General features: G+C 39.9%; 1 protein-coding gene across 2 annotated transcripts; it reads left to right on the top strand.

Annotated features, from left to right (window-relative positions):
• Window positions 1–957: 957 nt before the first annotated feature.
• On the top strand, window positions 958–18,953 carry LOC135472284 (regulation of nuclear pre-mRNA domain-containing protein 2-like). Of its 2 annotated transcripts, XM_064751722.1 has the most exons (10): window positions 958–1,323; window positions 4,006–4,132; window positions 5,723–5,895; window positions 7,636–7,691; window positions 8,509–8,635; window positions 9,863–10,038; window positions 10,688–10,901; window positions 12,120–12,209; window positions 15,547–15,639; window positions 16,743–18,953. In XM_064751722.1, exons 1-10 carry the CDS (start codon window positions 1,170–1,172, stop codon window positions 18,548–18,550), a joined length of 3,018 nt encoding a protein of 1,005 aa, XP_064607792.1. In that variant the 5' UTR covers window positions 958–1,169; the 3' UTR covers window positions 18,551–18,953. The 2 variants fall into 2 exon arrangements, with proteins under 2 accessions (XP_064607792.1, XP_064607793.1); XM_064751723.1 differs by lacking the exon at window positions 12,120–12,209.
• The last annotated feature ends 8,786 nt before the right edge of the window (window positions 18,954–27,739 follow it).

The raw sequence follows: 27,739 nt of genomic DNA, 5'->3' as shown, positions 1-27,739 counted from the left end.
AAATCAATCGTTTTTGAAACCTCTATCTATAATTGTTTTGGGTTCGCATCTGAACAGAAAGTCGGTTGACTGTTGTCTGTTGAGTGATGCTACAATGTATTCTGCTTTTGCAGCAAATTGATCCGTTCTAATTCAACATCAAAATTCTGATAGACTAACAAGATATTATGTTGAGTATGATACAATATTGTGTTGTAATAACAGAAGCGTCTCTCAGACAACAGATTATCTGTTCAAATTAAACGATTACTTTTTGGAGTGTTGGTGGTTTAGGCCTCTGTATCCGAACACTACGATTTCCTCCAACCATAAAACAAGCATGAAACATTTTTACGCCTTTCTATGGCATTAAACAACAATCAATCATATAAACTAATTAAATGCTACAGTTAAATGAACAAATTGCAGTTTTGTTCTATTTGGCAGCAGTAAACAAATGGGTTAAAAATATTCTGGATTTATATCCATTTTTCAATTCACCACTTGTCAACCAATGTCAAACCGCGCATCATCTTTTTGGGTGGAGTTGCTGACAGACAGGCGGCTGTACATGTAGGCATAAACGTGCAGAAAATATAGACAGACAGAAAAAAGAAAGACAAACGTGAAAAAAGACACCTGCAAAAATGTAACGTCCTTAGTGGAGGCAATAAATACAATATTTAGACAGCAAATGTAATAAATCTATATAAAAATTTTGTAACAAAACGAATGATGGCTTGCTGCATTTATAATTTGTGGTTGATGGGAGATAACTCTTAGGGACATCTGGACGAGCATATGGATAGGTAAGGAGTCTTTGGAAAACACAATATTAACTTTTTTTTCTCACTTAATACAATAACTTAAGGTACCTTAAAATTAAACCGGTTATATTTTCATGTGCTTTGAAAACTAGAAGACAGAGTGTGAAATTCGGCCCGAAACAGTACGGAGTGGCACGAGTTGTCAGTCAAAATGGCGGCTTATGTTTGGGCTGTCGAAGATGGGTTAGTAATTTGGCGAAATATTCCATTCTTTTGAGCTTTTTTGTGCACAATAACGATAAACAATTATTCGTGGAAGTCGGTTTCACATGTGCACACTGTGATTGCAGCTAAGGTGACCAGATTTTCCATTTGCAACTAAAAACCTGGCGGGAAGAAAGCAAGTGATCGAATTGAGGCAACATGGCGTCTACATTGAACGAGGAAAGTGTTGAGAAGAAGCTTCAAAACGTCACCAACACTCAAGACAGCATCCAGACACTATCATTGTGGATCATTCACCACAAAGCTCACCACAAGAAAATTGTCAGGCTGTGGTTCAAAGTTTTACGGAAAGGTAAGTACCTGATGTAATGTTCATGTACGTGCATGCGGCATTGACTTCTGAATTGACAACACAAACGACTTCACAAGCTCTCATAGCTGTTGTAAAGACTGGTACATTCATTGAAAGAATTTCCTATTCACAATCAAAATCTGAGAAACGGATCAGTGACTAGTCCAATATAATATGTCTCTTGTGTTATAGTTCTGACTTGACACTCAAGTCACATCGCCCTGCCAAATTATTCCCGTGCAAAAACCACCTACCTCTTAACAACAACAACAACATGCGCCAGGATATGACCTAAAACACCATAAAATTGGTACTGGGATGAAGCCAAAGAGATTAATCACAGCCCACCTTTCTTTCTCTCCTGGTGAAGCAATAGATGGCGATTGTTGTAAGTCTTAAATTGAGCAACATGAACTGTTGTGAGAGGTGCAGGGAGAAACTGCTTGTACTGTGTCAGATTGCTGGTAAGGAACATTTACCGCACCTTCACACATGCATTAAATCTTCCCTAGTGTAAATCAATGTCAGCAGAGTGGTCCAAATAATCAACTAACCTGTTCCGAGTCCCAAAACGAGATGGTGGCCACAGCAGGCGTCGTGGCTGAAAATGTATTTATTTTGTTAATTTGTGGTGGGTTGTCATGGATCGTTTTGGCTCGGCGAGACTCGGAATAGGTTAGTTGATTATAGGGACCACTCTGTTGACATTGATTTATTCTAGGGAAGTTTTAATGCGTGTGTGAAGATGCGGTAAATGTTTCTTACTGTTGATCCAACACAATAAAAGCAGTTTCTCTCTGTTATTCTCACAACACATTGTGTTGCTCGATTTAAAAGTTACTCCACTTCACAACTAGGTCAAGCACTGCTGTTGATCTTTTAAAAGTGTTGAATGTGGGATTTTTTTTTGATGGCTTCAAAACATCGCCATGACAGAAGAAAACATTGACAAGGATCAATGCCGTGGCTATTGGACTACCCCAGTAGTGTACAATATTTATGATGGCCAGGGCGATATCCTTGATACATACTGCTGTTGAAGAGAGGTAGGTAGTTTTTGACGAGGAATAATAGACATGGCGATATGACTATATGAACTATAAAACACAGTCATATTGTATATATCACTAGATCAGCGACCATCAGATGTGTCAATCTCATCTTTACAACTCTGACTTTGTGGCTTGAAAAATGTTTGCCTAATACCACTCAACTACATGTAGGAGGGGATTGCTCTTTTGTTGGAGAACCATATGACACATTTATATTTCAAAAGGCTGCCATTTTTTAATGGAAGTGTCACAGTACATAGGAGTTGGGTGCCAAGCCACAGTTTTTGTTCAACAATATTTATTTGTTTAATTGGTGTTTTACGCTGTACTCAAGAAAATTTCCCTTATATAGCAGCGGCCAACTTTATGGTGGGAGGAAACCCTTTTAATATTAAAATTTAATTTCTTTGAGACTAAATTATTGCAATTCGCATTCCCATTTTGCAGCAACTTGTAGCAGAAACAATGGAGAAGTTGCATGTAGGAAGTGTTACTTTGAAATGTTGCAGTGTTATTTGCCCCTATATGTCCACTGTGCGCAACTGGGTGCTGCTGCTCTGGAGGGGCTAGTGTTACAGTGTAGTAGTGCACAACTTGAAATGTGCATGTGGCTTATTGGTTTCTGTCTCAAAGCTTTCTGTGCTATCGGGACTTTTTGCCTTTGGACGTTCTTGTCATCTATTGTGCAGGACTGACTAAAAATCTCTTGGGTGGAGAATAGTCCTCTCTGCAGTTCATAGTAAGCAAGATCGCACACATTGAGAAAAAGGAAGTTGCGGCCATGTCATCAAAATTGATAAATAAGGCACTAATTGTCTGTATAACATGAAAACGCATCTATTTCCACTTATGTTCCCCCCTCCACCCCCACCCACAACCCCCCCTCCACCCCACCCCCCTTCCGAGTTTGTCCTTTAACCGTTTGTGTCGGGTACAAGTGACGCGACACCCTGCTTCTGTTTACTTTAACATGGCACATCCCATTGGCTCATAAGAGTTCCAGATTAAGAATTGATGAGTTACCAAGTTCTCACATGTGGCCGAAGGAGCTTAGGACAATAATCATTCACTCATTCTACTTGTGTAAGAATAATACGTGGGAGTTTTGCCTCCAGTGTAGGTCATATAAAAGTGTCAGAAATGTGATTGCTTTGTACTCACCAGCAAAAGATTGGACATGTCCATAATTTGTTGACATTGACAAAATTGTACTTGATGTATACCGGAAATACTGTATTGGCACTAAAAATTCGGTGAATGAGTATTTTTAGAGGCAAAATAAGTCATAAAATTCTTTTGATGCCTAACCAGTAGGATGTCACCCTCCATCCGAACAAACATAACAATTGCACCTTTGTATGATCAAAAGAATGCTGAGAATCAGACCAGTTTCAAGAGGATTCATGGATGGTCGGACCTAGGGTTTTCAGTATTGGGATAGCGGGGATAAAATAAACCGCCCTTATGGTCAGTGTAAATTGAGGCATGTCTTTCATATGCTAAAAACTTATTTGCTGGCTATCTACACGATGAACCAATTTCTGCTTGTGTTGTTAAAGTTTAGTCTTCCAGTTTTAAGTTGTTCGTTAAAATGGCATGTTTTTGAATGTTTACATTTTTCTTTTTTCAGCCAAAATACCCCAGAGACTGACCCTATTTTATCTGTGCAATGATGTGGTCCAGCATGGGAGAAAGAAAGCAACAGTTTATCTGGAAAGTTTTAAAAATATACTGAAGGATGCTGTTATGTTTGTACGGTAAGTTTAAGAAATCTGGAAGCAAATGAGCGATTTTGCTTTTGTATAAGAATACTCAGATATCAGTCCTGGTTATTACTCCAGTGTACCAAGTTTAACATTTACTCTGTCTCGACTGGGTTTATGGCCAAGTCGTAATTATACAATGTTCCATAGCCAAGGACAGTTTTCATGTGGACAATCAGGCTACCTCTGACAACATCGGAATGGTTCAAAAAGCTGGATTTGATACTTCTTGACCTGTTTTTGAAAAGACCTTGATAAAATAGATAAATTGTAATTCATGACCCTGAAGCATCTCACTAAAGTGAACGCTGTGAGTTCAAGTCCAGTTTGTGCTGGCTTTCTCTCCTGTTGTATGTTGGAAGGTCAGACAGCAACCTGTGGATCGTCGTGGGTTAAGCCCAGTTTCCTCCGATCATAATGCTATCGTATAAGTGAAATATTTTTGTGTAATAAGTAAGTAATGATTTGCGATTCAATATTCAGAGCTAGTTAAAATGGATTAATTGAGACTGCCACATGTACATTGACAAAGATATGCATTTGTTGAGAGCGTACGGGTGGAGTTCAGAAAGATGGTTTATTTGTACCAGCAGGGGCCTCCGTGGGTCAGTTGGTTAGTGTGCTAGCGCAGCGTAAGGACCCAAGAGCCTCTCACCAATGGAGTCGCTGTGAGTTCAAGTACAGCTCATGCTGGCTTCCTCTCCGGCTGTAAGTGAGAAGGTCTGTCAGCAACCTGCGGATGTTCATGGGTTTAATGCTGGGCGCTGTCGTATAAGTGAATTATTCTTGAGTACGGCATAAAACACCAATCAAGTAAATAATAAATAAATAAAATTTGTACCAGTACTTAGATCACCCACTTTTCCTGTCTAATAAATATATAGAAGATTGAAGTACTCCAGTAAATATAATAGAATAGTAATAATGATTCTAGTCATAGGTGATAATGAGTCGTGCTGTCACTGGATTTTTTGTCATGACTAGAATCACCCAGTTTCTCTTTTCTGTTCACATGTAGCAAGGTACGGAATAGCAAGCTTTCTCATCCATGGAGCACAAGATGTGTGGTGAATTTTATATAGACAAGCATAGAGTTTGCAAGAGACAGGAAATATGTGTACATGGAGATAGCATTATTTTCAAGGCTTGTTTTACATAGTTATTTCCCCTGATATAGCCTGTGTGTAAAAGAATGGTAATTAGGAGGTGCGTTTTTATACCTGACATTAGAGTCTGGTCAACATTTGTGATGATAACAGTGTTTTGATCTCATGGAAGATGTTTCAGAAGTATACTTACACAGATTTTTCAAATTGTTTTGGCTTCTCCTTAACTGGTCAATAATTAGAAATTATATAGCTGCCAAAGTGCACAGTTTGGGGCTGAATGTAGAACTTGAGCCAGCTAAGCAGCCTGGTTTCTGTTCACTGTCAGCATTGATAACTCTAGACCAGTTGGTTACTGTTTACATATTAGATACAAATGGTAAATTTGGGAGTATCTTTGTTGAAAAACTATGTGCAAGACTTCTGCAAACTCAGCAAAAACAAAATGTTTCATTCCCTTTAACTTCAATTTGTGCAGAGATTCATCCATTCGACCATCAATTCTGAGGATATTCACCATTTGGGAGCAGAGAAATGTGTTTAGAGGATCATTCCTAGAGGAGCTGAGATCCTTGGTGAGCACAGAAAAGACTGCAACACCCCCAGATGAGAGAGAGAAGGAGAAAGAGAAAGTCAAAGTCAAAGTCACAGGTAATCAATTTAACCATAGTAAACCCCAGTGTCAGCAAAAGATTAATAACTGAAAAAGAAAAAAAATGTTTAATTTTTTTTTTATTAAAAGAATTATAACATTTAGATATTTTTCACATATTGTATGTAGTCATCCAGATTCCAATTGTCTATAAAGCCGTATGGGCATATGTGTTTTCCTCATGAGATTTGAGTATCAATAACCACGTCAAATGTATGATTACCGTATATGACGTAGTAGAGTTTAGCCGAAAATTTCTCCCTGTAAAGTTTATCCATTTTGAGTTGAGGGAGGAGATTAAAGGGGAGAGTCATAGCCTCCAGCTGTGCAGTAATCCCCAGTTTACTGTCTGGCTGCTGGCCCTGGCCACATGGGGTAAACTCCCCAGGCGTGGACTGAGAGAAGGGTGATTATGCATCAACTAGTCGATATAGACCCTAATTAAAATGTTTGTTGAACGTAACAAGCTATTGTTCTCAAGGTTAGGTCCATCAGTCATCGAAAATAAATTTTATTTTTTGAAATAACTTGCGGTAAATGATCTAAAATTTCCACCGTCGGTTACTTCCGCACAGCCTCAGTGGGGTGTTGCATGACATTCGAGATATTAGCTATTATTAGAATTCTGTTTTCTGCCTTATCAAATCGGGTGCCTTCAGTTAAACACAGAAAACACATTTTTGCAAAGTTTCCGAAACTAAATATACCATGTGTTCTAACCTCCATCTCGCGTTGTTGTGACAGCCAATTGCCATGCGCTGGACTGAGAACTTTGTGCGTAAATGTCTGCAGGTAACTGACAGCTTATCGATTTCAACACTGACCAATGAGACGCATTTATTTTCATTGACCCGCCCCTGGGAACAGTCACAATTGTGAAATTTCCCGTCGAATCTAGGCTAGCAGAAGGAGGTCCATTAATTTACATACAGCTACATGTACATGCCCAGTGAAATGCATATATAGTAATTTTTGTGAGACCGCTATGGACTTTGCTACCAAACCGTGTCAGTAAAGCCATGTAGTCATGTATTTCAGTGGTTTACGCAGCACACATAACTAACCCATTTGCAGTGAGTAGAATTAAAAACAGTTGCCAAATCATCAGGTGGTCGATCGGATCTCTACTGTGCTTGGTGGGTTTCCTTCACTATGTTGAAACTTCAAAACCTGTACCCAGAGCTGTGTGAAAGGTTGGGATTAGCCATGATATCCACACTATGCCTCTGTTTATATCTGAATACTCAATAGGTTATAGTTTGGCATGTCCTCCCCTCAGATTTCTATATAATGAATTCTATTGTTAGGTCATCAAGGCCTACATTGGTAAGGTGTCATCACCTCATAAGGGCAAAGTTGTGGAAGACCTGTGCGCTTATTAACGTAGGCCTGTTTATTACCGGTCCGCCATCAGATTTCAATCCGTGTGTTTTGGCACAAGTCACTTGGCACACCGTACGTGGGATGTGCATTCTGGTATTAGCTGTGTAGCAATCCTAGTTACAGCTAACAGTTGCTTGTTCATTGAGGAGTAAGCGTGTTTATTGGTCTTATCACAGGTATGTACAATCCTATGGGCACACATCTCAGACCCCCACTGCCCCCAGCTGTGTCCATTTACCAAGAATCACAACTAGACACAAGGAAACATGGGATACACTTTTTAAAGTCATCAGCTAAACTCGATACGTGATTTAGGGTAACTAAATAAATGGTCAACTTTTTTTTTTTTTTTATAGAAGAACCAGCTAAACCCAAAGTTGAAGTTGATCAAAAGATTTTGGCAGAATTTAAGGTAAGTTCATTATTATCTATTAATACTATTCGCAATGAAAGAAAGCCAAAAATAAAACAGGCATCTGTCGAATATCCATTAAAATTTATATCTATTAATAAGTACTTTTTGCACTTAAATTCAATTGAGTTCTGAGGTTAGCTTACTTGGATCTTTTTTGTTGTCATTTAAAATCGCAAGTTTTTTTTTTATCCCAAACTCAGTATGGCATATTGCACTTGAGTAAACACCAGAATTTGGTTCAGTGGGCAACAGAAAAGTGGAAGAAGTATGTCACAACACTGGCATCCTACAAGATCAATATGGCCCTTAGCGCTCACATTAAATTAATCATTCAAACTGCAATTAATGTAGTTACTAAAAGAGTATGCATGTACTTCTAGGTACCTTTTCAGCGGCCTATGCAACTAATATTTTGAAACATTCTGAGAGAACTATGTGGTGTAGAGAAATATTTTGCCCATTTTATGAAGCTTGCATCTTTAATGACACAAACAAATAATTTTTAGCGTCATTTTCGTAATAATTGTATGCAGAACTTTCACTGAAAAAGTACCTAAGTGGTTGGAAGGGTTGAAGATTTACTGTAGTTTTCAGTCCTGTTTCTGCTCATGTTGACTTCATTTTCTATTTGTTTTCATTTAAAATAATCTCCCATGAGTATGTCATGTAGAAGTTCCATGCGTTCACATTTTTAGATGGAAGCAAGAAGTGTTCACACTCTTTTGTGTGGATGTATTTCTTACCTTTTGTGTAATTTATGACTTCATGAAGTAGGATATTAACATACAATGTATTCAGATTTGTACTTTTTCAGCCCCAAAAATTATTTGATAAATTGAGGAGTTTCAAGCGGTTTGAAGCAGAGGTGGAGCTGAGGTCAAAACAACTGTCTCATCTACGATTGGATGCCTCTAGTATTGAAGCTGTCAAACAGCTGAAAGGTAAGATCCAGGTCAAACTTTGTCCTTCATGGGAATGGCGGTGCCAGATAAAAGAGCTATACCTGTGATGTTTCATGTAGATATGGCCATGCTGACAAACCGTGTGGCATGTAATGTCAAATCCAAACTGGCAAAAACTGGGTTTAGGTTTGTTATGTCAATGGCCCGGGGGCTGACAGCAACCTGGAGAACAATCCTTTAATGAGCCACTAAAGAACTTTCTTTGTTGAAATTCTTAAAGTGTTACATTAACATCTGACTTCTGGGTCAGTTTTCATAACATAGTTTTTATTGCAAGCTACACCTGTCAGGAGAAAAAGGTCAGTGTATCTGGTTTTGTGTAGAGCCTAAACCTTACATGGATCACTACAACCTTATGGAGAAAGTAAGTTTAAAAATGAAGTATCAATAAAAAGAACACTAAAAACAAAACCAGTGTGTGAATATACCTGTACTTAATTTCTTATTGAATTTTTTTTTAAACTCAATTGTATGCAGTCAGATGTTTTGAATTGATTTGGATTCACGCTTATAAGTGGAAAGGTCTTCCAACAGCCTGCAAATGGCCGTGCATCTCTCCACAGGAGTTCAAATTCGGCTGTCTGCTAGCAACCTGCAGATGGTCGTTGGCTACCGCTGGCTCTGCCAGGTTTCCTGCCACCATAATTCTAGCAGCCTTCATATAAGTGAAATATTTGTGAGTGCGGCATAAGACAAAAATCAAATAAATATATAAATCCAATTGAGCTCATGCTGGTTTCCTCTCCGGTCATACCTGGGAAGCCGGTAACCTGCAGATGGATGTCGGTTTCCTCCCACCATAATGCTGGTCGCAGTTAGTTAAGTGAAATATTTTTCAGTCGTGCGTAAACACCAGTCATATACTTAAATAAATTGTTTTTGCACTTTTATGTTGATGTGTGAGTAAAATTTTGGTGAACTTCACTCATGCCTGCCTGCATATGAAAAGCTAATATGAAATTAAATTCCTGTGATAGGGCTCAGTGCGACATCATTGACGACACGGATTGTCGATATTGTTCATAACGCCCACTTTACAATCCAAACATTTGACAAATTTGTTGGTATTTTCATGTCAATTTGTTGGTATTTTCCAATACAGTTTTAAATGGTATTTCTGCTGATGCTTGCTTTATTTTTAATATTTCTTTCCCTTCCTTACTTACTTTCCTAACTTACTGACGTGACCAAAACTTTGTTCTTCAGACCGAGCTCATGGCAATGAATTCTCTAAGCAGTTTGAGGACTCTTGTGTGAAGCTGGAAGAGTTTGTTGGGAGCTTTGAGAAAGGCGTTCACGACCGCAAGGCTCTGATCACAGCCCTAGAGGAAGGGGAGCTCTTCTACCAAGCTCAGTTTGGGGAGGCAAGGATAGTGGCTAATGTGAGTATGGCACAGGGCAAGGAAGTACACATCAGCCAGGGGTCAGTAAATCAGGGCAAACAGGGTTCATGGATGTTAGCCAATTGAATACACTATACATATTAGTCAGCCGTCAACTAATGATTCCTAGCTCGCGTTATACCATATGGCTGGACGACATGGCGGCCAAGTGATTAGAGTGTGTGGCACTTGTATGGTAGACTTAAAATTGATCCAAAAGCATCTGCAATACATGCACTTGGTATTAGGGTATATTCAATTTAATACTAGTGTAACTTTGTCGGTGATGGGATCGTATCAGCGCATCTGATTCAAAGACAAATGTTTTAACTGCACAGCCACAACCCTTCCCCCTTCAGTTATAATATTTTAAGCACAAACAATCATTGAGATAGCAGCATGAAAAAAAGGTGTATAAAGACAATATAGCCTGCAATTAATGGGTACTGGTGCGTAGAATTTTGAAACGATGTTGTGCCAACCATGTTAGCCAAGTTCTGATTTTTCTACAAGATGTGACCCTGAGTGATGGATACTGATCCAAAAAGGTGTTCAAAAACTTCCCAAAAATAATGTACCCTTATACTTATACCTTATACTTATACCTTTATACCTAGCCATGCACTGGCATGCCCTTCTGTGATTCCAGGCCTATAAGATCTTTGGTACAAAGTTGAACAATCTGAAGAAGAAGCTAGATGAACTGAAGAAGACATTACCTGAGCCAGCAAGTCCTGTGCCTTCTCCGTCAGTGGATGCCCCGTCCCCGGGCAGCACCCCGCAGTACGAGCCAGACACAGAGGCTGTTGACATGGAGATGTCAGATGATGATGCACCCATACACCCTAGCCCCTCACATCCAGGTGAGATAATGATATATCAAATTGTTCTGGCATTTGCAAAGTTCACCCTGATGTAATCAGCGATTTACATTGTGAAATTTGTATGGAATGTAACTGTGCATCTTCAGTTACATTTCTACTGGGGCACTAAGCTGTCTGTTGCGTATGGCTGATTTTAGTGATTGTGTATTGATATTAAGAGACCTACAGTAAACAGCCTAAAATTTGGCTCATGACCAAGTCACACATTTTGCCTGATAAAATGCAACTGGAAAATGTTTCAGCACCAAGAGCAGTAGTCAATCACATTTTTGCCTATAAATATGCCTTTCTTGAGCGAAATTTTATGTCCTTCATGTCCACAATAAAAGTGCAAATTGTAGCTTGATATTGCTTTCAAATTCAATCTCAGTGTCAGCATGGTTATGCTGCTGCCTCACTAGAACAGCATGCCAAAAACTCCAGACATAACACCCCACCCAATCACAGTTTATTGACACCAGACTGAGCACAACTTAACCTATGCTTTTGTGCTAAGCTTCAAGTTAGAAAGCAGCTGGTTAGTCAGAGCATTCATTAACATGGATGATGTGAAGGTTTTGTCTGCAATAATTTAAATAGTAAATTAAGTAGTAAAAACATCATTGGGGCCTCAGAAGCAGAGGGGGCTAGCACATCAGCATGCGCAATGACCCAGAAGCTTTCCACCAATAAGGTCGCTGTGAGATCAAGTCCAGTTCTGGCTGGCTTCCTTTTCAGCCGTACATGGGAAGGCCGGCCTGCAGCCTGCAGATGGTCGTGGGCTTCCCCAGCGCTCTGCTCGGTTTCCTCCCACCATAAGGCTGGGCAACATGGTATAAGTGAAATATTCTTGAGTACAACATATCTACACCAATCAAATAAATAAATAGGTACAGTAAAAGCAGTGTTGTATTTCAACTACAATTTTCGAACTTCAGCTTTTTTCAGGGGTACTAGATGCTAGCAAATAGTGCATAGAGCAAGGGAGTAGGTAGAGGGGCAAACAAATGTAAACTTTGCTGTAAATGTATGGAAGGCTGGGTAATTGTTCGTTTGCACTACGTCCAAGTTTTACTTCCATTCAGATGTATTTTGTTATTGTGAAGAAACCTGCTCTGTGGAGCTGTTCCATATCTTCTTAATAACTGTACACACTGTACATGTTGATACATGTATAATATGGCTGGTTATCTTTGCCTTTTCTTTCTGGGGGGAAAGCTGGTCATAAGCGTCAGGACAGCACGACCACAACTAAGTCTATTCCCCAGCCCATACCCAGTGTGACGGAAATTAGGATGAAAATCCAAGGTACATGTCATTTCCAGCATGTTCTCTTGTTCAGGCTTCAGTTGACACTGCTTACTTTATAGTTAACCCTGCCTGATTCCAACCCTCTTCACATAGGACAGCCATAATAATGTCCATCAGGAACCAATCCCAAACATACATTTCATTTTTGCCAAATCTGCGAAGCCACCCTTTAGAAATTCTTTGTTAGACATAGCCTAAGCCTATCAGAAAAAAGTGGGGCATGTCGAAAAAGGATGTTTTTTTTTTTTTCTGGCTAATGAAATAAACAGAGATTTTAAAGAAGTTAATGTTGAAAAAAGATTTTTAAACACTTTTGTCAAAATCTTGATAAAATCTGCTGTGGGGGTTAAAAGCATTTTTGACCACGGTTCCAGGCTTTTGAACTTTGCCAAACTGTTTGTGTTGGAGGAGCTTCAAATCCCTTGAACTGTATACAGGTACAAGTACATTTGATTTGATTTTTTGGCCACGAATTTTAAAATAGAAAAGAGCAATTTTGGGTTTTCACAGCAGGAGAGAAATCTACGATGATAGAAAAAATACTGTATTTCGCCATATGTTTAGCCTGTAAAAAGTTTATAAAGGCCTTAAAATGATTCTTTTGATACCAAAATTTCTGTTTAACTTGACAGAAAAAAAAATAAGTGGCCCTATGAAGTGGATGAATCCTTCAGAATCAAGCAAAATGCGTCACATATTTCTGTAGGTGAAGTACAGTAGTGTTTATTTCATGGGAATTATACTTGAAATCTGGCGCGTTTTTTTTTTTTCTATAGGTAAAAGCCCACCCCTCTTCAAAACTCCCATTCCCATTTTTCAATCACTTCCTCTCTTTCATCACTGGCTAGTGTGAACATTAAGAATGGAATAAAGTGTACAGTTGCAGGTTCGCACACATGTATCAGCATGCACCCACTTGTCCATGAGTGAAGTACAATACTCAGTCCATAGAATGGAACAAGACAGTGGTTATCTATGTTTGCTTAGCCATCCACTACACATTTGTTTGGCTGTAGTCCTGTGTTGCAGTGTCTACTTGTGTAATGCTTTTCTCATACACCTTAACCTTGAAATGGATTTTCAGTTTTCATTGTGATCAACTGCTTTGCCTTAACCATTTAAACCTATGCAAATTCGAAAAAGCTTCTGTTTTAGTGCGAAATAGAAGAACTTAATTCAAGCTTACTCTTTGTTAAATTTTTCACAAGAATTTATTTCATTTGTTAAATTGAGTTTGGTCAAATGTTAGATTTAGTACTGAATTAAGATAGAATTTTGTGTATGAATGAACCTGTAAAAATTACAACTGATGTGTAGTTGTGATTCTACATATATGTAGATGCATATGGTTTTAATGGTGTATTTACAGGACTTTTGCTGACGTAAGTGGGAAAGTCTGCCAGCAACCTGTGGATAGTCGTGGGTTTCCTCCCACCATATTGCTGGCTGCTGTCTTATAAGTGAAATATTCTTGAGTATGGTGTAAAACACCAATCAAATAAATAAATATATAAGTATATACAGAACTCCAGTCAGATAAATCAGTGGTGTACGTGTGCACATATATATAGCTGTGTATTGGTCACAAGCCTCTGTGGACAGTTGTGGAAATTTAGCCTAAGAAGAATTATCATTCCTTCATATTGAATCTGGTTTGCTTTTCAATCCGAATAGTATCATTTAAAACTGATATACTGCTTGGTATCAGTGAATGTGGGAAAGCACTTTGATAGTATAGTTTTAGTTTAAAAGGATTGGGACATTAATGGGGGTACCTCTCCCGCCTTAAGTAATTCGGGTCCAAGCTGTGCAGCTTATTGTTCATTCCTTCCTTTGTGATAACAGCCTTTGTCCGAGAATGCTTTGATGTTAGGTTTGGTAAGATTTTGTATCGGCCAAGGATGACCTCAAACAAACATCAAGAGTGCGCTCCATTTAAAAACCAGATGCATTTGATGTGGCTGTTTGTTACAGCGTTAGGAACAAAAATCACCCATCAAATATTATGCAAGGATCTGAAGAACACTTATGTTCATTATGTTTTCATTTGTCGATTTATTGCAAGCAACATGTCGCTTATTTCCTAGGCTGTGTGGTCTCGATATTCCTTGGTGATGCTCAAGGCATACCGCTGTGCTGACAGCCTAGACATAATTGACAAGGGCAGGTAACTTCATCAGGTTTTTAAATAGAGCGTGCTCTGACCTTGGTTTGGGGCCATCCTTTTGCCAAAGATAATGTCAACAATCTCGGACTACTTGTTTGCAAGCTGGTAATGTATGACTCATGTTTCAAGAGAACGAACGTCCATTTAGCTCGGATGCATTGCGCATGAAAGGGCATTCCATTGCAATTCAGTTTTGATAATCAGATAGTCTCCTGTCAAACTTTAATTTTACATTTATATTGACAGGAATTAAATGATTATTTTAATTCTCTTTCAATTAGAACATTCACAGGTATATGACAGGTTTTAAGCCAAACACAAAACCCAAAACCCATTTATCACTAACTACAAGTAAAAGTGTAGAGTCTTTTGTTGTACGAGTTACTCTGCACGGGGGACTGTAAGGAACCAGATATGTCCCATATCTGGCCATTTTCTAGATTGATTGTGGATTGTTCTATAATAATACGGTAAAGCATTACTGGGTACAGTCTTGTAATAAAATATTTCCACACAGTTGGATGTTACTAGCATACAGGCTACATGTACATGTACGTGTAAATAGCTGTACAGTTTTCTCTTGCAAACATGCGCTTGATAGTAAACATTATCAGGGATTTAATTCATAAAACCAGGGAATTTCTACCCTTGGCATTTTTGTGGACGCTTTTAGGAAAACTTGTGTACGTCACTCACATTTTGACTGAAGTCAGACATCATAAAATCAGCTTTTGAAAAGTTGGGTGGTTGTAATATGCTGACATTTGGGTTAGACTTGAATATAAGAAGAATTAGTATCCTTGAATTTCACGTGCTACGTGTATGTTTACATGATTCTTATTTCTGCTAAATATATATAAGTTTGAAATGTCTTGTCCAGATTGTTAATCTGCCAATCTTTGTTATGTTCTGCTGTTACCCATCTTGGACCACCTGAAATGATAGCATCTGTACATAATGCCTTAGAACATATTGAAGTGGTACTCGCACTGAGGGATATGTCATATTGACTTGTTTAATGAAACATTGAAGTAGAGTTCATAAGCTACTTTCACGTGGTGTGATTTGTCAAATTAAGTAAATCTTGTGAAACAGTGTCAATACTACACATCACAGCATGTTACCTTTAGGAGTCATCTTATGTTTAGATACGACTTCTGATTTCAGCGAGGAGAGAGAGTCAGAAAAGCAGCCCAGAAACGACATCTACAAGGAGAAAGTCCATAGAATCAACACCTCCCAAACACTCCACTAAGTCTGGTATGTACTTCTTAACTACGCTTTTTGGTGAAGGCCTATTTCCTCTGTACGTTGCAGGTTGGTGTACAACATATTAAGGAACTTTGGGTGGCCTCACTGGCTCAGATGGTTAAAGCACTAGTTCACTGCAACTATCAGGCACTTGAAAAATGAGATCACCTGTTCTAATCCAGAACTGCAGTTTTGGACGCGGCTTTATGTAAGGAATTTTTTAAGGCACCTTGCAAAGGTTGGTTTACTTTTGGCATGCCGGTTTCCCATAAATCTGACGGCCATCATTGTAGTGACAACTGTCTGGCGTGCAAAGTTTAACACCAGTTAAATAAATAAAAAAGATATTTAAATTATTCTGTGTTTGTTTTGTTTTTTGCATCTGTAATGTGTAATGATTTTCTCGACACCACAGTGTATTGTCATAGTTATTATTGACATGAACAGACATTGGAAATAACGACATGTCAGTACACAAATAACCATTTTAACATAAGTATTAAACTACATGTACTTGGAAAGATATCTACAGTTGGGATGAAGGCATATTAGAATGTGGAATGCAGTTTTGATGATGCTATCTAGTGAAATTTGAATGAAGTGGCATTATTCCACATACATGTATTGTACCTTATTTTGTTGTAGTTAAGTTCCTTGACCTTTGATGATAGTCAGAGCCAATCTGGGGAGTTTCAGATGCATGGTAAATGTAGAGGTTTATATATGGAACGTGAGCCTTTATGACCGAGAGCTTAGAGCATGTAAAACTTGTAAAGTGGGGACCCTGGGTCAATCCTCACTCTGCCCATGTCTAGGAATTTAAAGTTGACAAACTTGGTATTTTATTGCTTAGCGCTCAACATATCAGATAGACCAAATACTCGAGCTGTTTTGGTGTACTGTAGCCTGTGAGGAAATCTTCTCTGGCATCTTCAGTATGGCTGAAGTGTGGATGTACGTTAACCAGATATGAACTTATGTCACCTTGGAAAGCAACCTACCACAAGAAGTGATATGACTGAAATAACAGTTTCGCTGCATGTCACAACATAGTGTTTGTTGATTAAGCAAGGTGATGTAAAACTCTCAAAACGTTCCTTTTTCTTTTCCAGAAAAGACGCCTGTAGAGAGTTCTGGAAACAACCTTGAAGACAGAATTGCCAACATGTTGCCCAGCCTTCCCATTGGGCATGGCAAAGAGGCGGAAAAGAGTTCTCCTGGGAAAGACAGCTCACACTGGAATGGCAGGCAGCAAAGGTCATCAGATGTCCGCTCTGGCCAGAGGCAAGGGGCCTTCGCTCCTCCTCCGCTGGAAGGCCCAGAAGATGGTGGAGGGACTCCGCTTAAAGACGAGGGCAGTTCCACACCCGTCCAGGACGAGGCCCCTGAACCACAACCGTCCAACCCCATAGACTTTCTCACAAAGCTGATTTCCCAGACGCAGAAGACAAACCCCCACAGCTCTAACTTCCTGCAGAATCTAGGAATCTTGGCAAACACAATGAAGCACAAAACGGACAAGCAGAAAGATACTCCAGAATCAGAGAAAGAGACTCCCTCCTCCACTAAGACTCCTCCGCAGTCCTGGTCGGCATGGAAGGCCAAGCAGACTCAGGACAAGACCCATGTGAATGGCCAAGAGGTGCCACCCCAGCCACTCTTCCCCCCACTCCCAGTGCCACCCCCTTCTCAGCCGCCACCAATCTCTCCATCGGGAAGGATTGGTGCATACGGGACCTCTTCAGACCCCCAGTTAACACCTCCAAGTGTCCCCGTTGGGCCTCCGTCACCTAACATTCCTGGCCTGCCCAATGTGTCAATACCACCTCCGTGGTTGCCTCTTAGCCAACCTCCCCCTCCCCCACACATCTCCCCACACCCTCCTTCCCCGTCTGTTTTACCTGGAGGAGCTCCACAAGACTTTAGCGCTATGGGGAATATACCTATGCCTGTTCAACCCCCAGACTTCCTGTCCCAAGCCAATTTAGAAGATGTTCCGCCAGGTCCTAGATCAGGCTGGGAACAACCAGCATCAGGAGTGGATCTCCTCTCCCCACCTCCTGCCGCACCCCAACCCCCGCCCAAGAGTATTCTGCGGAACTCTGCACGAAACAGTGCCCTTAGGGAAGTCAAGTTAGTGCCATCAGGTTCAGAAGATGAACCTTCCTCAAGTCATGTTTCTCAGATTCCCATCATTGGAGCCGTGCGTTCACGATCGTCATCGGGATCCTCTCAGCCGACCAGCCCAATCGGTGAGAAACCTCCATCTGGTCCAAAACCTCCTCCTCATCCTCCTGGACAGATTGCAGCAGCAGGAAGGCGCTCATCACTGATAGAAGACCAGAAGGAGTTCATTGAGAAACTGAAGAGAAAGACATCTGTGACTGTGGATGGGGAGCCTCCCCAGCCGCTACCCAAACCACAAATCTTCTCTCGCAATCCCAGCAGGCCAAATCTGACCACCATCATACTGACTGGGGAGCCAGAGGGGGAAACATCGGCAGGTAGCGAGGAAACGAGAGAAAATGTGCTGCTCACAAAAGACGAGGAGGAACCCAAAGGTGCCCCGATTAGCACGATTAATAGGTCCCAGCCATTACCCAGATTTCCTGTCGATCCTGTAGATAGACCAGGTTCACGTGATCGCAGGCCCGGATATGGACAGTCATTAGAACCACGAGCTGGTGCATTGCCAAGAAGGTTTGACTATAGAGACAGAGAAAGAGAGGTTTATCGAGACAGAAGGGATGAGTATTTGCCACGGAGGCATGACATACCTCCCCCTGATAGATACTTGGATGGTTATAGTGACCCGTATTACTTACCACGTGACCCCTACAGCCACCCTACGCCCCCAAAGAGACCTTACCCTGACCCCTATTATGGGCACCCTAGATCATATTATCCCCCTCGTTACTAAAATGAGGGAGTGCTCGGACTTCATACCTTTATGACATCACTTGTAATTGTACATATTAGTTCGAAATTTAACCATTTTATTGTTTACTAAGAAATTGAATTGGTTCGGAAGTATTGTGTTCGATTTTAAAGGGGTCTTTTTTCTGTATATGACAATAAGGGGAAGATAATAGTCATTGCTTTCTGCATCACTACAACTTTAGCACAATGTGACAATTTTGTGTCAGTTTATTTGCAAAACTTTCTATACTGTATCAAAATGACTGACGGTGACATCAAAGTATTTCCTAGGATGTTTGCTGGCTGTGGTGATTAATTTTTTAACGTTGTCTTCTTGGGGTATACCACAATCATGATTGTATGATTGCAATAAACTTATTGCTGAGGCAAGTGCTTTTGAGGAAAGGTGTTTCCATGTGTTTGTTGAACTTTATCTTACGATCACCCTTGTTATCATCTTCTTACTATGATATCTGTGGCACATATTCCCTACACTGAAACGACAGTGAGCCACCTGCTATTATACAAATTGTATATAGCAGATGCTTGGTACTGTTCAACCCTATTTACTAGTTATAATGGATTATTCACAACTTTCTACAAAACACTCCGTCAATGTTTTCATTTGCCTTAAGTTGCTTCAGTGGGTGGAATTATACTGAAGTTCTATTATCTGTCTATGCAGTCCCCCTTTCCACCGCCCATAAATCTGACTGCCATCATTTAACTGAAGCGAGTCATTACGAGCATGGCTTTAAATTCACTTAAATACATTGTTTGGTAATTGTCTCGGTGGACAGCTTCAGCCGGTTAAGTTCTGAGTGAGTCTTGCTACTTTCGTTTCAGTGTGTTTTTTTTATTTATGGAGAAGGCAGTAGGATGTTGAACTCCTGCATTCTGAATCTATTAATCTAGAATGGTTGTTACTTGATGATAGTATCCTCTTGGTTTTTCCCTTCTGTCTGGTGACAAATGCAAATGAGTCGTTCTACCCTATTGTTAAAAAGCCAGAGTACATTGGAAAGCAAGGACCCGAGTACATGACAAAAGTTGAAATGTATTTTTATGTATTTAAATATACATTTTTTTTTGGCGGTTTTGAAAACGCCCTTCTGTTTTTGTTCATGCCTGAGTCCAAATTTTCATATCGGAAACCAAACAGCCTCGCCTTAAAACGTGAGAAATATTGTCGTCTCCATGTGATGATATTCTATATAATATTCATTCATTTCCTATTGCTACGTTAATGTGACAGGGACGCAACTTGGGCTCCCCTGAAGCAGCTAAATCTGTGTGAAAGATGTACAGCAGAATGGCGGTATATGGTGTTCTTGTGGAGTAGGTCTTGATTCCTGTGTTGAGTCTTACCATGAATATTCACTCTCCATAACTGTTTCGAGGTGATCGAAGCTGTCTGGGTTAACAACGTACACGTAGATAAAGACTTTAGTTTCTGGAAAGCTTGCGACATCACCTCGCCTATTGTGCTAACAGGTTAGCACTCGTGTTTTTAGGGCCTGCTTGCAGAGCGTATATAGTCACTCAAGCCTGAGCCGATGTGATGGGCGGCAACTCACCGTTATGTAAGTCAGCCGTTTTCGGATTTGTGAAATGCGGGCTTTTTATACCTGTATAGAAGATCTAGTATAGACGGAGTATTGTGTGAAAAGGTAAGATAACGAAGTCTTCTTGACATTTGTTTTCCAGTCTTCTTGTTTATAATCGCGCACTCTTTTGCTCCAATCTACTTTTGTGGAGATAAAATTCACAAAGACAGAACATTTAATCCCTTAACCTTTCCTTGTGGAATTTTCCTCGTAACTGCATCCCTGGTTTTCGTCGATTTAGAATTCATTAACACCCACCTTTTGGCTATTCTTGCAAGCAGACACAGGGGAGGTCGGGGTGGGGGGGGGGGGTATATAGGAAGACGGGCGGCTAAAAACTTCGACTGAACTCACAAAACTATTTAAAAATAAAAAACAACAGCGTACATGTAGCGTCTACTGGAGCCATCAAACTAATCTCTGAAGTCCTAATACGTAGGCCTACACCGAACGAATATGGGCCAATAATCTCTGCCGCATTGCTTGGATAGTCCATGGTGAACGGAATGTTGGTATGACGCGCGTATTAATCGTGAGCAGCGGAGGCGAACTTTGTGATCATAGAAATGACTGGCACGGATGTGTCTTATTGCATAAGACAAAGTCAACCTGCGAAACGTGTTTTGATTATCCGTGTTCATCATGCTGGGCAGTGTTAAGAAATTAACTGAAGACTGGCCCCCTATCCTCCCCTTTATTTTGCATTAGATTAAAATTGAAACAACCTACAAGGTGGTGATAAGAACTGTTTATATCTAGAAGGTTGTTTTCTTTGAAGATCTGACGACACTGCTTTCCGTCATTCAACACAAATCTCAACAGGCTGTCCATCATCTGCCAGTGCAGGACATAGATGAGATTTAGAATGGCATCACGAAATCTCAGCCCATTTATGTCCGCTGAATTAGTAATTCAATTATCTATACCATTTTTCTCTGCCAAAACACCATTTGACAGACTTTTTGTTTGGTTGGTGACATTTATTAATTTGCAGTTGTTCTTGGTGTGACATTTTGTGAAGTACAACAACAACGACGACGACGCAAGTACCCGACCGTTAAATTTCTGTACAGGCTTCATAAAATAAACAACACTTAATTGTGTACAGGTAATATCTCAATATACAATGCTGTTTCTGGAAATTTTCTGGAACTCATCAGATTTCATCACTTGACAGACATTTTATAATAATATGTACACAGTATTTGTGCCCATAATAATTTGTCTGCAGGTGTGAAGGTCTTCCAGCAAACTGCGAATGGTCGTGGGTTTCTCCCTGAGCTCTGTCCGATTTTCTCCCGCCATAATGCAGGCCGCTGTCGTATAAGTGAAATATTCTCGAGTACGGCGTAAAACACCTTTCAAATAAATAAGTCTTGGAGCAATAAGAAGTGCAACTGAGGACGTCATGCACACACAAGAAAAAGCCGCCAATAACTTGCCATTGGTCGGTGGTTAGCCCCGGCCTAAATAAATCAAACAGGCTCCTGTATAACAAAATAAATGAATTGTATTTTTGTTTTTGGGTTTGTTGGTGAGAATCGCCAGATGTCCATTACAGATGCCTGAAAAAATGTGAAAAAACTGCCGGAAGTAGTTTCAGTCAAGTACGTCGTGTCAGGGCGCTTAACGAAATAGATCTTGTGCTCCGGTCAGATATTAGCTTCCTTTCGTGATGATTTCTTCATTGGGTTTTTTTTTATTTATGTATAATGATTATGCATATAATTTTTTTAATAAAAATCATGTTTGGAGTCTATTTATTGTCCGTTTAATTTCATGCCGCTAACGGTTATCGAATGCGCTTGCGGTATTTTGAGGTTCGTAACGGTATATGTCACATACCACGCGATGCCTTTGTTGTCTGTGGTAGCTATATAGTGATAAGATTTACATCTTGTAAAGTAACCTACATGCATGTATTTAACAGTTCCTAATTGTATTTAGGCCTACCTTGCGGTTATTAATACCTTAGGTAAAATGCTGGAAACAGCCGCAGAACACCGGTAATGTGAAAGTTGTCGGACGACTGATATGCGATTTGATCTCGACCCTTTGGGTCACAGTTCATCTCCCCAACCGCGTGAATGCCGACAAACTTATTATACAATCTCCCCAACCGCGTAAATGCCAACAAACTTATTATACAAAGTTTTGGAATGGGCTCTATTTGCATTTGCTATGTGATGAACATAAAGATATATAATTCTGAAAAAGATCGAGAAAAACGTTCGACACATTAGCTAGTTCTGAGTGTGCGTGTGTGTGTGTGCTTTAAAACTCATTTTTCCATTGCTGAAGCGTTGGCCAGTCGCTGTGCAACATTCACGTGATTCTTGGTCCTCGCGGGTATTTTGTCCAGGGGCGATTTCTTTAGTCTGCGTGATGGCACAAGGTCATGATGCAATTTAAGTTTTAACAGGGCCAGCAGAAATAGCCACTTAGAATGTAAATGTTGGGAAGATTTGATTGGTAAGTTAACATGAACAGTTGTACATAAATTAAGTTTTATGGCGAACTAACATTGTTTGTATTAGACGTAACGTGACTTCGAAACCCTTTAGTTTTTGACACGTGCGTGTGGCTATAATCTTGACGAGCTTTCAGTTCGAAAGTGAAACAGACTTGTTCAAGATGGCAGAGAGCCCTCGAACTGGAAATGACATGCACTGCTTACGTTTTCACTTTTAATTCTGTACTTCAAATTCGAGACAGTTAAATGAGTTACCATGCTGGTAGGTGACGATTAGTTTTGAAAGCTGAGAAAAACTCTACTGACTTCCTTTATTTACGGGCCAGAGCGATGCATGTTTCGGAATCAAGTTTCAAGATGGCGGACTCGGATATTTTTTTCTTTTAGTTTGAAGCCAGTTATCCTGTGGAGGACCAGTATGTGTAGTGCGATGGATCACGCTCCATTTCACAACTGTAAGTTTAGTATTCTGATGATCAGGATTGGCGTAATAGTAAAACGATGGTTGAAATTTTTTTCTTCTTTTTGTTTTCTCTCCCGAATCTTCTATGGAGGTTATAGGGTCCTTTGATAAAAGTGTTGCACTCGGTGAACCAGAGGTAGAAAGCATTGAGATGTTGCTAAGAGAAAAAAATCGTGGATGAGGACTTATTGGTGACTAATTTTACGTTAGTATTCATACGGCATCTTTAAGCAGTCAGCATTTTTATTTAAGCGTATACCAAAAAATTCTAGTCTTCCATTTGTCGTTTTCGTATTCTTGCTTACACGAATTTTTTTCTTACTGTTAGAAGTTAGAAAAATAGACCCATTTCACAGCCCTTAGGCTGTAGTTTTATTTCATGCGAATTAGTATGAATTATTCCATTTATACTCGCCCACCATGAATTAGGCGGGAAATACTATGGTTTGGCGATTTTCACTTGACACGTACGGGAGGTATGACAAGCTTTGCATGTGCTGTTTAATTTTTGATGATGATATGTCGTGCCTGACATTTGTCCATTATCGAGGATGCCATATGAACCAGATGGCAATTTCCCTGTATGTACTATAAATATTTGCATGATTTCGTAAATACAGTTGTTTTGCATAAACAATTTCCATTGTCATGATAATCAGATTGCAGTTTTTCGTGTAATGTATGTATAAAAGCCGACCGCATGACTTCGTGTCTGGGCTACATCTGCAATTGTTTCGCGTGCGCAGTTTTAATGTTTGGTGAATGCATACATACAGAGGCGCCAAGGTGTCGCATGTCCAGTCCGTCCATTTCCGCGGTTTCAATGGTGATTAGATTGTCAATGTCCGTACAGGTATGTAAAACCATATGAATAGGGCTGGGTACCTTATGACCTTAAGCTAGGTCGTACTTTACAGAACTAGTTTTAATATTTGTGGTTACGTGGAAACTGGGCGACTTCCTTGCCTTTCGGTTGGTCCGTAAAAGATTGTCTAAAACAGCTAGGTCGAAAATATTGAAACTATTTCCAGATACCTTGGTTTCCATGGCGCAGAGAATGACATCGGTTTTGTCAGCGAGTGTTGGTTAACTGACTTGGACTTTACCGTTACAGTTGTTGAAAATAGGTGTCATCACTCGTCTTGTCTTACATTGGTTCTGCCGGAAGATATGAAGCACTGGAGCAACGGCGGGGTCGAGTGTTAGAATGTAGCTCTATGATGTGATTATGTGTCATGGGATTTGTTATGGAGATATTTTCTTTGCACTTTACACTGCTACCCATATTAAACGTTGCAGTCGACATAGATGTGAAACATTCTTGAGTACGGTGTAAAAGACGAGTGAAAGTCAAGTCATTTGCTAAAATCATGCATTAAATGATATAAACTTTAATTTGAATTTGTTCCTTTTTGTGTGGCGAGAGTAACCGCATAGTTCTCGTTATAATTATCAATTATTTTGTATCGTGAAAATCATCTTGTTTACTCAGAGAAAGTTAACAGCAGTCATGATTTAGAGTGGAAAAAACCGGTGTAAATAGTTACCCTTTGCTAGGCCCCTGGCAGGTTTCTTGACTTAAACGCGCAACCTAAAAAGCGAGGGCTGAATTTCAACACACGATCTCTTTGGTCAAAGGCCCGACAGATCGTAGTGAACCAGTGCTTTAACCGACTGAGCAAACGAGGGCACGTCTGAATTTAAAAGCGAGGCTGCCCGGTCGTGTCATGCTAGGAGATTAGTTCACACACATGACCCGAAAAATATAAAACAAGGGAGGTAACTGGGGTCCAGGTATTGGATTATGGTTAGGCTATCTCTTTTGATCTTCACTTTTAATAATGCATGTTTGTATGCCGGGTTTACGTCGTACTTAACAATTTTTCAGTCATATGACGACGAAGGGTCCTTACTTGTGTGAAAACACATATAGACATACTGCATGCGCCTTTTTGTGCCGTTAAAGTGCTGCCACCACTGAAGTATCGTGCTGAAGACACCAGACACGCAGTCACGATATACTTACACCGCGCCAGCTAGTCCTGTTTTTTTTATTATTATTAAACTTCTCAGTGCTGAGTGCAAGCGAGGCAGCAACAAGTAACATTTTTGAAGTCTTATGTATGAGATCTTCATTTTACGTCCTGGCATGATATTATTTAACACGAATCACTTATTTTACTGACATCACTGGTGTTTTTGCAAATGGTGGGGTGGTAATCTTCCTTCAAATGTGTGCAGCAGAATGCGATCTGAATAGTGCACTGGTTGAATAACGTGGTGGGTAGCTCGACCGTTGTCTGGTTGGTAAAGGCGCTTGTCTTTCAAAACACGTCAGGTGCAGGTTCAAAACTGGCAGGTTATGCTATAACAGACTTCGGCGACAGTCAAGTGTTCAACTCAGTTCAAATTTATTGTGTGTGTATTTTCGAATTGAAACTATTGGCCTGAGGCTATTTAGAGCTTCAGAGGCCAGAATAAGTTATGTGAGTTGCATGAAAATTGCTGAATTGCGTGAGACTACCATGGATCACAAGTGGAGTACATGTACCGCTAAAATAATTCGGGTTTAAGCTGTTCAGTCTATTATTCATTCCTAATTCCTTTGCGATGACGTGTTGTGGTAAAACAGGCTACTCCCCAAAAAAATAATCTGTTTAATATAATAAAGTCTGTTGTCTGAATAAGGCTATAATGTATTCTGTTATTGCAGCAGATTGTTGTATTAAATGCAGAAGAAATATTTGTTGGTTCAGTTTGATTTATTTTATTCATTTGGTTAGTGTTTTACGCCGTACTCAAGAATAGTTTACTTATATGACGGTGGTCAGCAATATGGTGGCAGAAAACCGGGCAGTGCCCGGGGGACTGTTAATTAAACAGTAGGATTCTATAGGACTGACATGATATTATGCTATAGCAAAAGTATATGTCTTAGCATTACTCAGACAACAGAATCCCTGTTAAAATTAACAGAATATTTTTGAGTGTACCTGTTACAATTGCGTTGCAAGAGAACAATAGTCAATTCATGCAGCTGTGATTCGAGCAGTTTTTGTGCGGGATAAGATACGCTATTGCTTTAACGTAAGACGCGTGCCTTTTTTTATTCCCGTCCAAAAATCCTGGGCTCGTATGCATCGAGCAACTTAAGACTTATATTTATAAATTACAAGTGCTTAAAAAGACAAACTAACTACAGTAAATAAGCCAAAAAGTGGTTAGGACATTGTTCTGCAATGAAGAATCAGTGAACAAATATTAAACTTCATACGGAGCAAAACATTTTAATTGTCGGTGTGTTTGAATTTTTATTTAAGGGGTTTCATAAATAATGAGCTATGGATTATGCCGCTATTAACCGGCATTTTGTCCGATAACCGTTGCGTTTGCGATGTGTGGGCCTACATGCCGGTGCTCGTGATCCACTGTGACCTTTGAACTCTTCATTGATGTGAATGACAAACTTGCAAGAGGGAGAGACTCAGCGGAGTTACAGGACAAGTACACAACAAAATAAGTGTGAATTTTGTTTTTAATCATATGACCATATCGTTGGTGCATGCATATAACAATTATATTTATCATCTATACGTTAAAATATTGTGCGAATATTGACGCATGGGTACGTGAGACAAGAGTAGATTAACGTGTTCCCTACATCTCCGATCATTCACCCAATAACTCATTCATCCTCACATACATACCTTCGTGTGTACACGCTTTTTTCTTTCAGGCCCGGTCACAAATTTTGATTTTATTGAAATTTTGAAAATTTGCGGGTGTAATCGTTGTAAATCGTGATATGATTATCCGATAAGTCGTGGGGCAATCTTGGTAAAGTTTGACGAACCAGAAGTTATCTCCAGCGAATTTTTGGTTCAAACGAGGCACTACGTTTTTAGTTTATTCTATGACAATCGACGTTAACCAGAAAAGTATTTTTAGTGAAACGATCATAAATACATGTGCTGTCAAAAAAGTTTCGTTTTAGTTAACGTTTGTCTTCATATGTAAAACATAAACTTTACAATGTGATCAGTTTTGTCATATTTTGGCAAGCTTAAAGTCAGAATTTCTGCAAAGATTTGTTTCGCACCTTGAGGTGCACAGTCTCTTGCATTACGGCTGATACCCTGCCTTACCATACCAGGTCCTTTCGAGAGTCGGAACGACCAATCGCGACCTGTGAAAGCGGCTTTGCCATTTTGTGGAATTTTGTGAAAGTCTCTCGCCGACAGATTGAGGTGTTTGAGGTTATATACTGGCACCTGGTAAGCGGTTAAATAATATTACATAACTATTATGTAATAGCTTAACTGGTGCATAACACCTATTACACACCGAAAGCGAATGGCGATATTTATTTGTTTATTTGATTGATGTTTTACGCCGTACTCAAGAACATTTCATTTATACGATCGCGGCCAGCATTATGGTGGGAGGAAACCTGGCACAGCCCTGGGGAAACCCACGACCATCCGCAGGTTGCTGGCAGACCTTCCCACTTACGGGCGGAGAAGAAAGCCAGCATGAGCTTGTTCTTGAACTCACAGAGACCGCATTGGCGAGAGGTTCCTATGTCATCACACTGCGCTAGTGTATTAACCATCTGAGCCAATTTTACATATTGGCCAGTATTGAGGG

This window comes from Liolophura sinensis, chromosome 8 (genome assembly GCF_032854445.1).
Source record: "Liolophura sinensis isolate JHLJ2023 chromosome 8, CUHK_Ljap_v2, whole genome shotgun sequence".
NCBI classification, from domain to species: domain Eukaryota; kingdom Metazoa; phylum Mollusca; class Polyplacophora; order Chitonida; family Chitonidae; genus Liolophura; species Liolophura sinensis.
Note: the sequence above shows the minus strand (reverse complement) of the source record. Positions and strands in the feature narration are given on the sequence as shown.

Bases quoted from the DNA above. Each gene is read 5' to 3' on its own strand.
- LOC135472284 (XM_064751722.1), top strand. From the start codon at position 1,170: ATGGCGTCTACATTGAACGAGGAAAGTGTTGAGAAGAAGCTTCAAAAC. The intron at 1,324-4,005 runs GTAAGTACCTGA...TTCTTTTTTCAG, and splicing joins GTTCAAAGTTTTACGGAAAG to CCAAAATACCCCAGAGACTG. The intron at 15,640-16,742 runs GTATGTACTTCT...TTTCTTTTCCAG, and splicing joins CAAACACTCCACTAAGTCTG to AAAAGACGCCTGTAGAGAGT.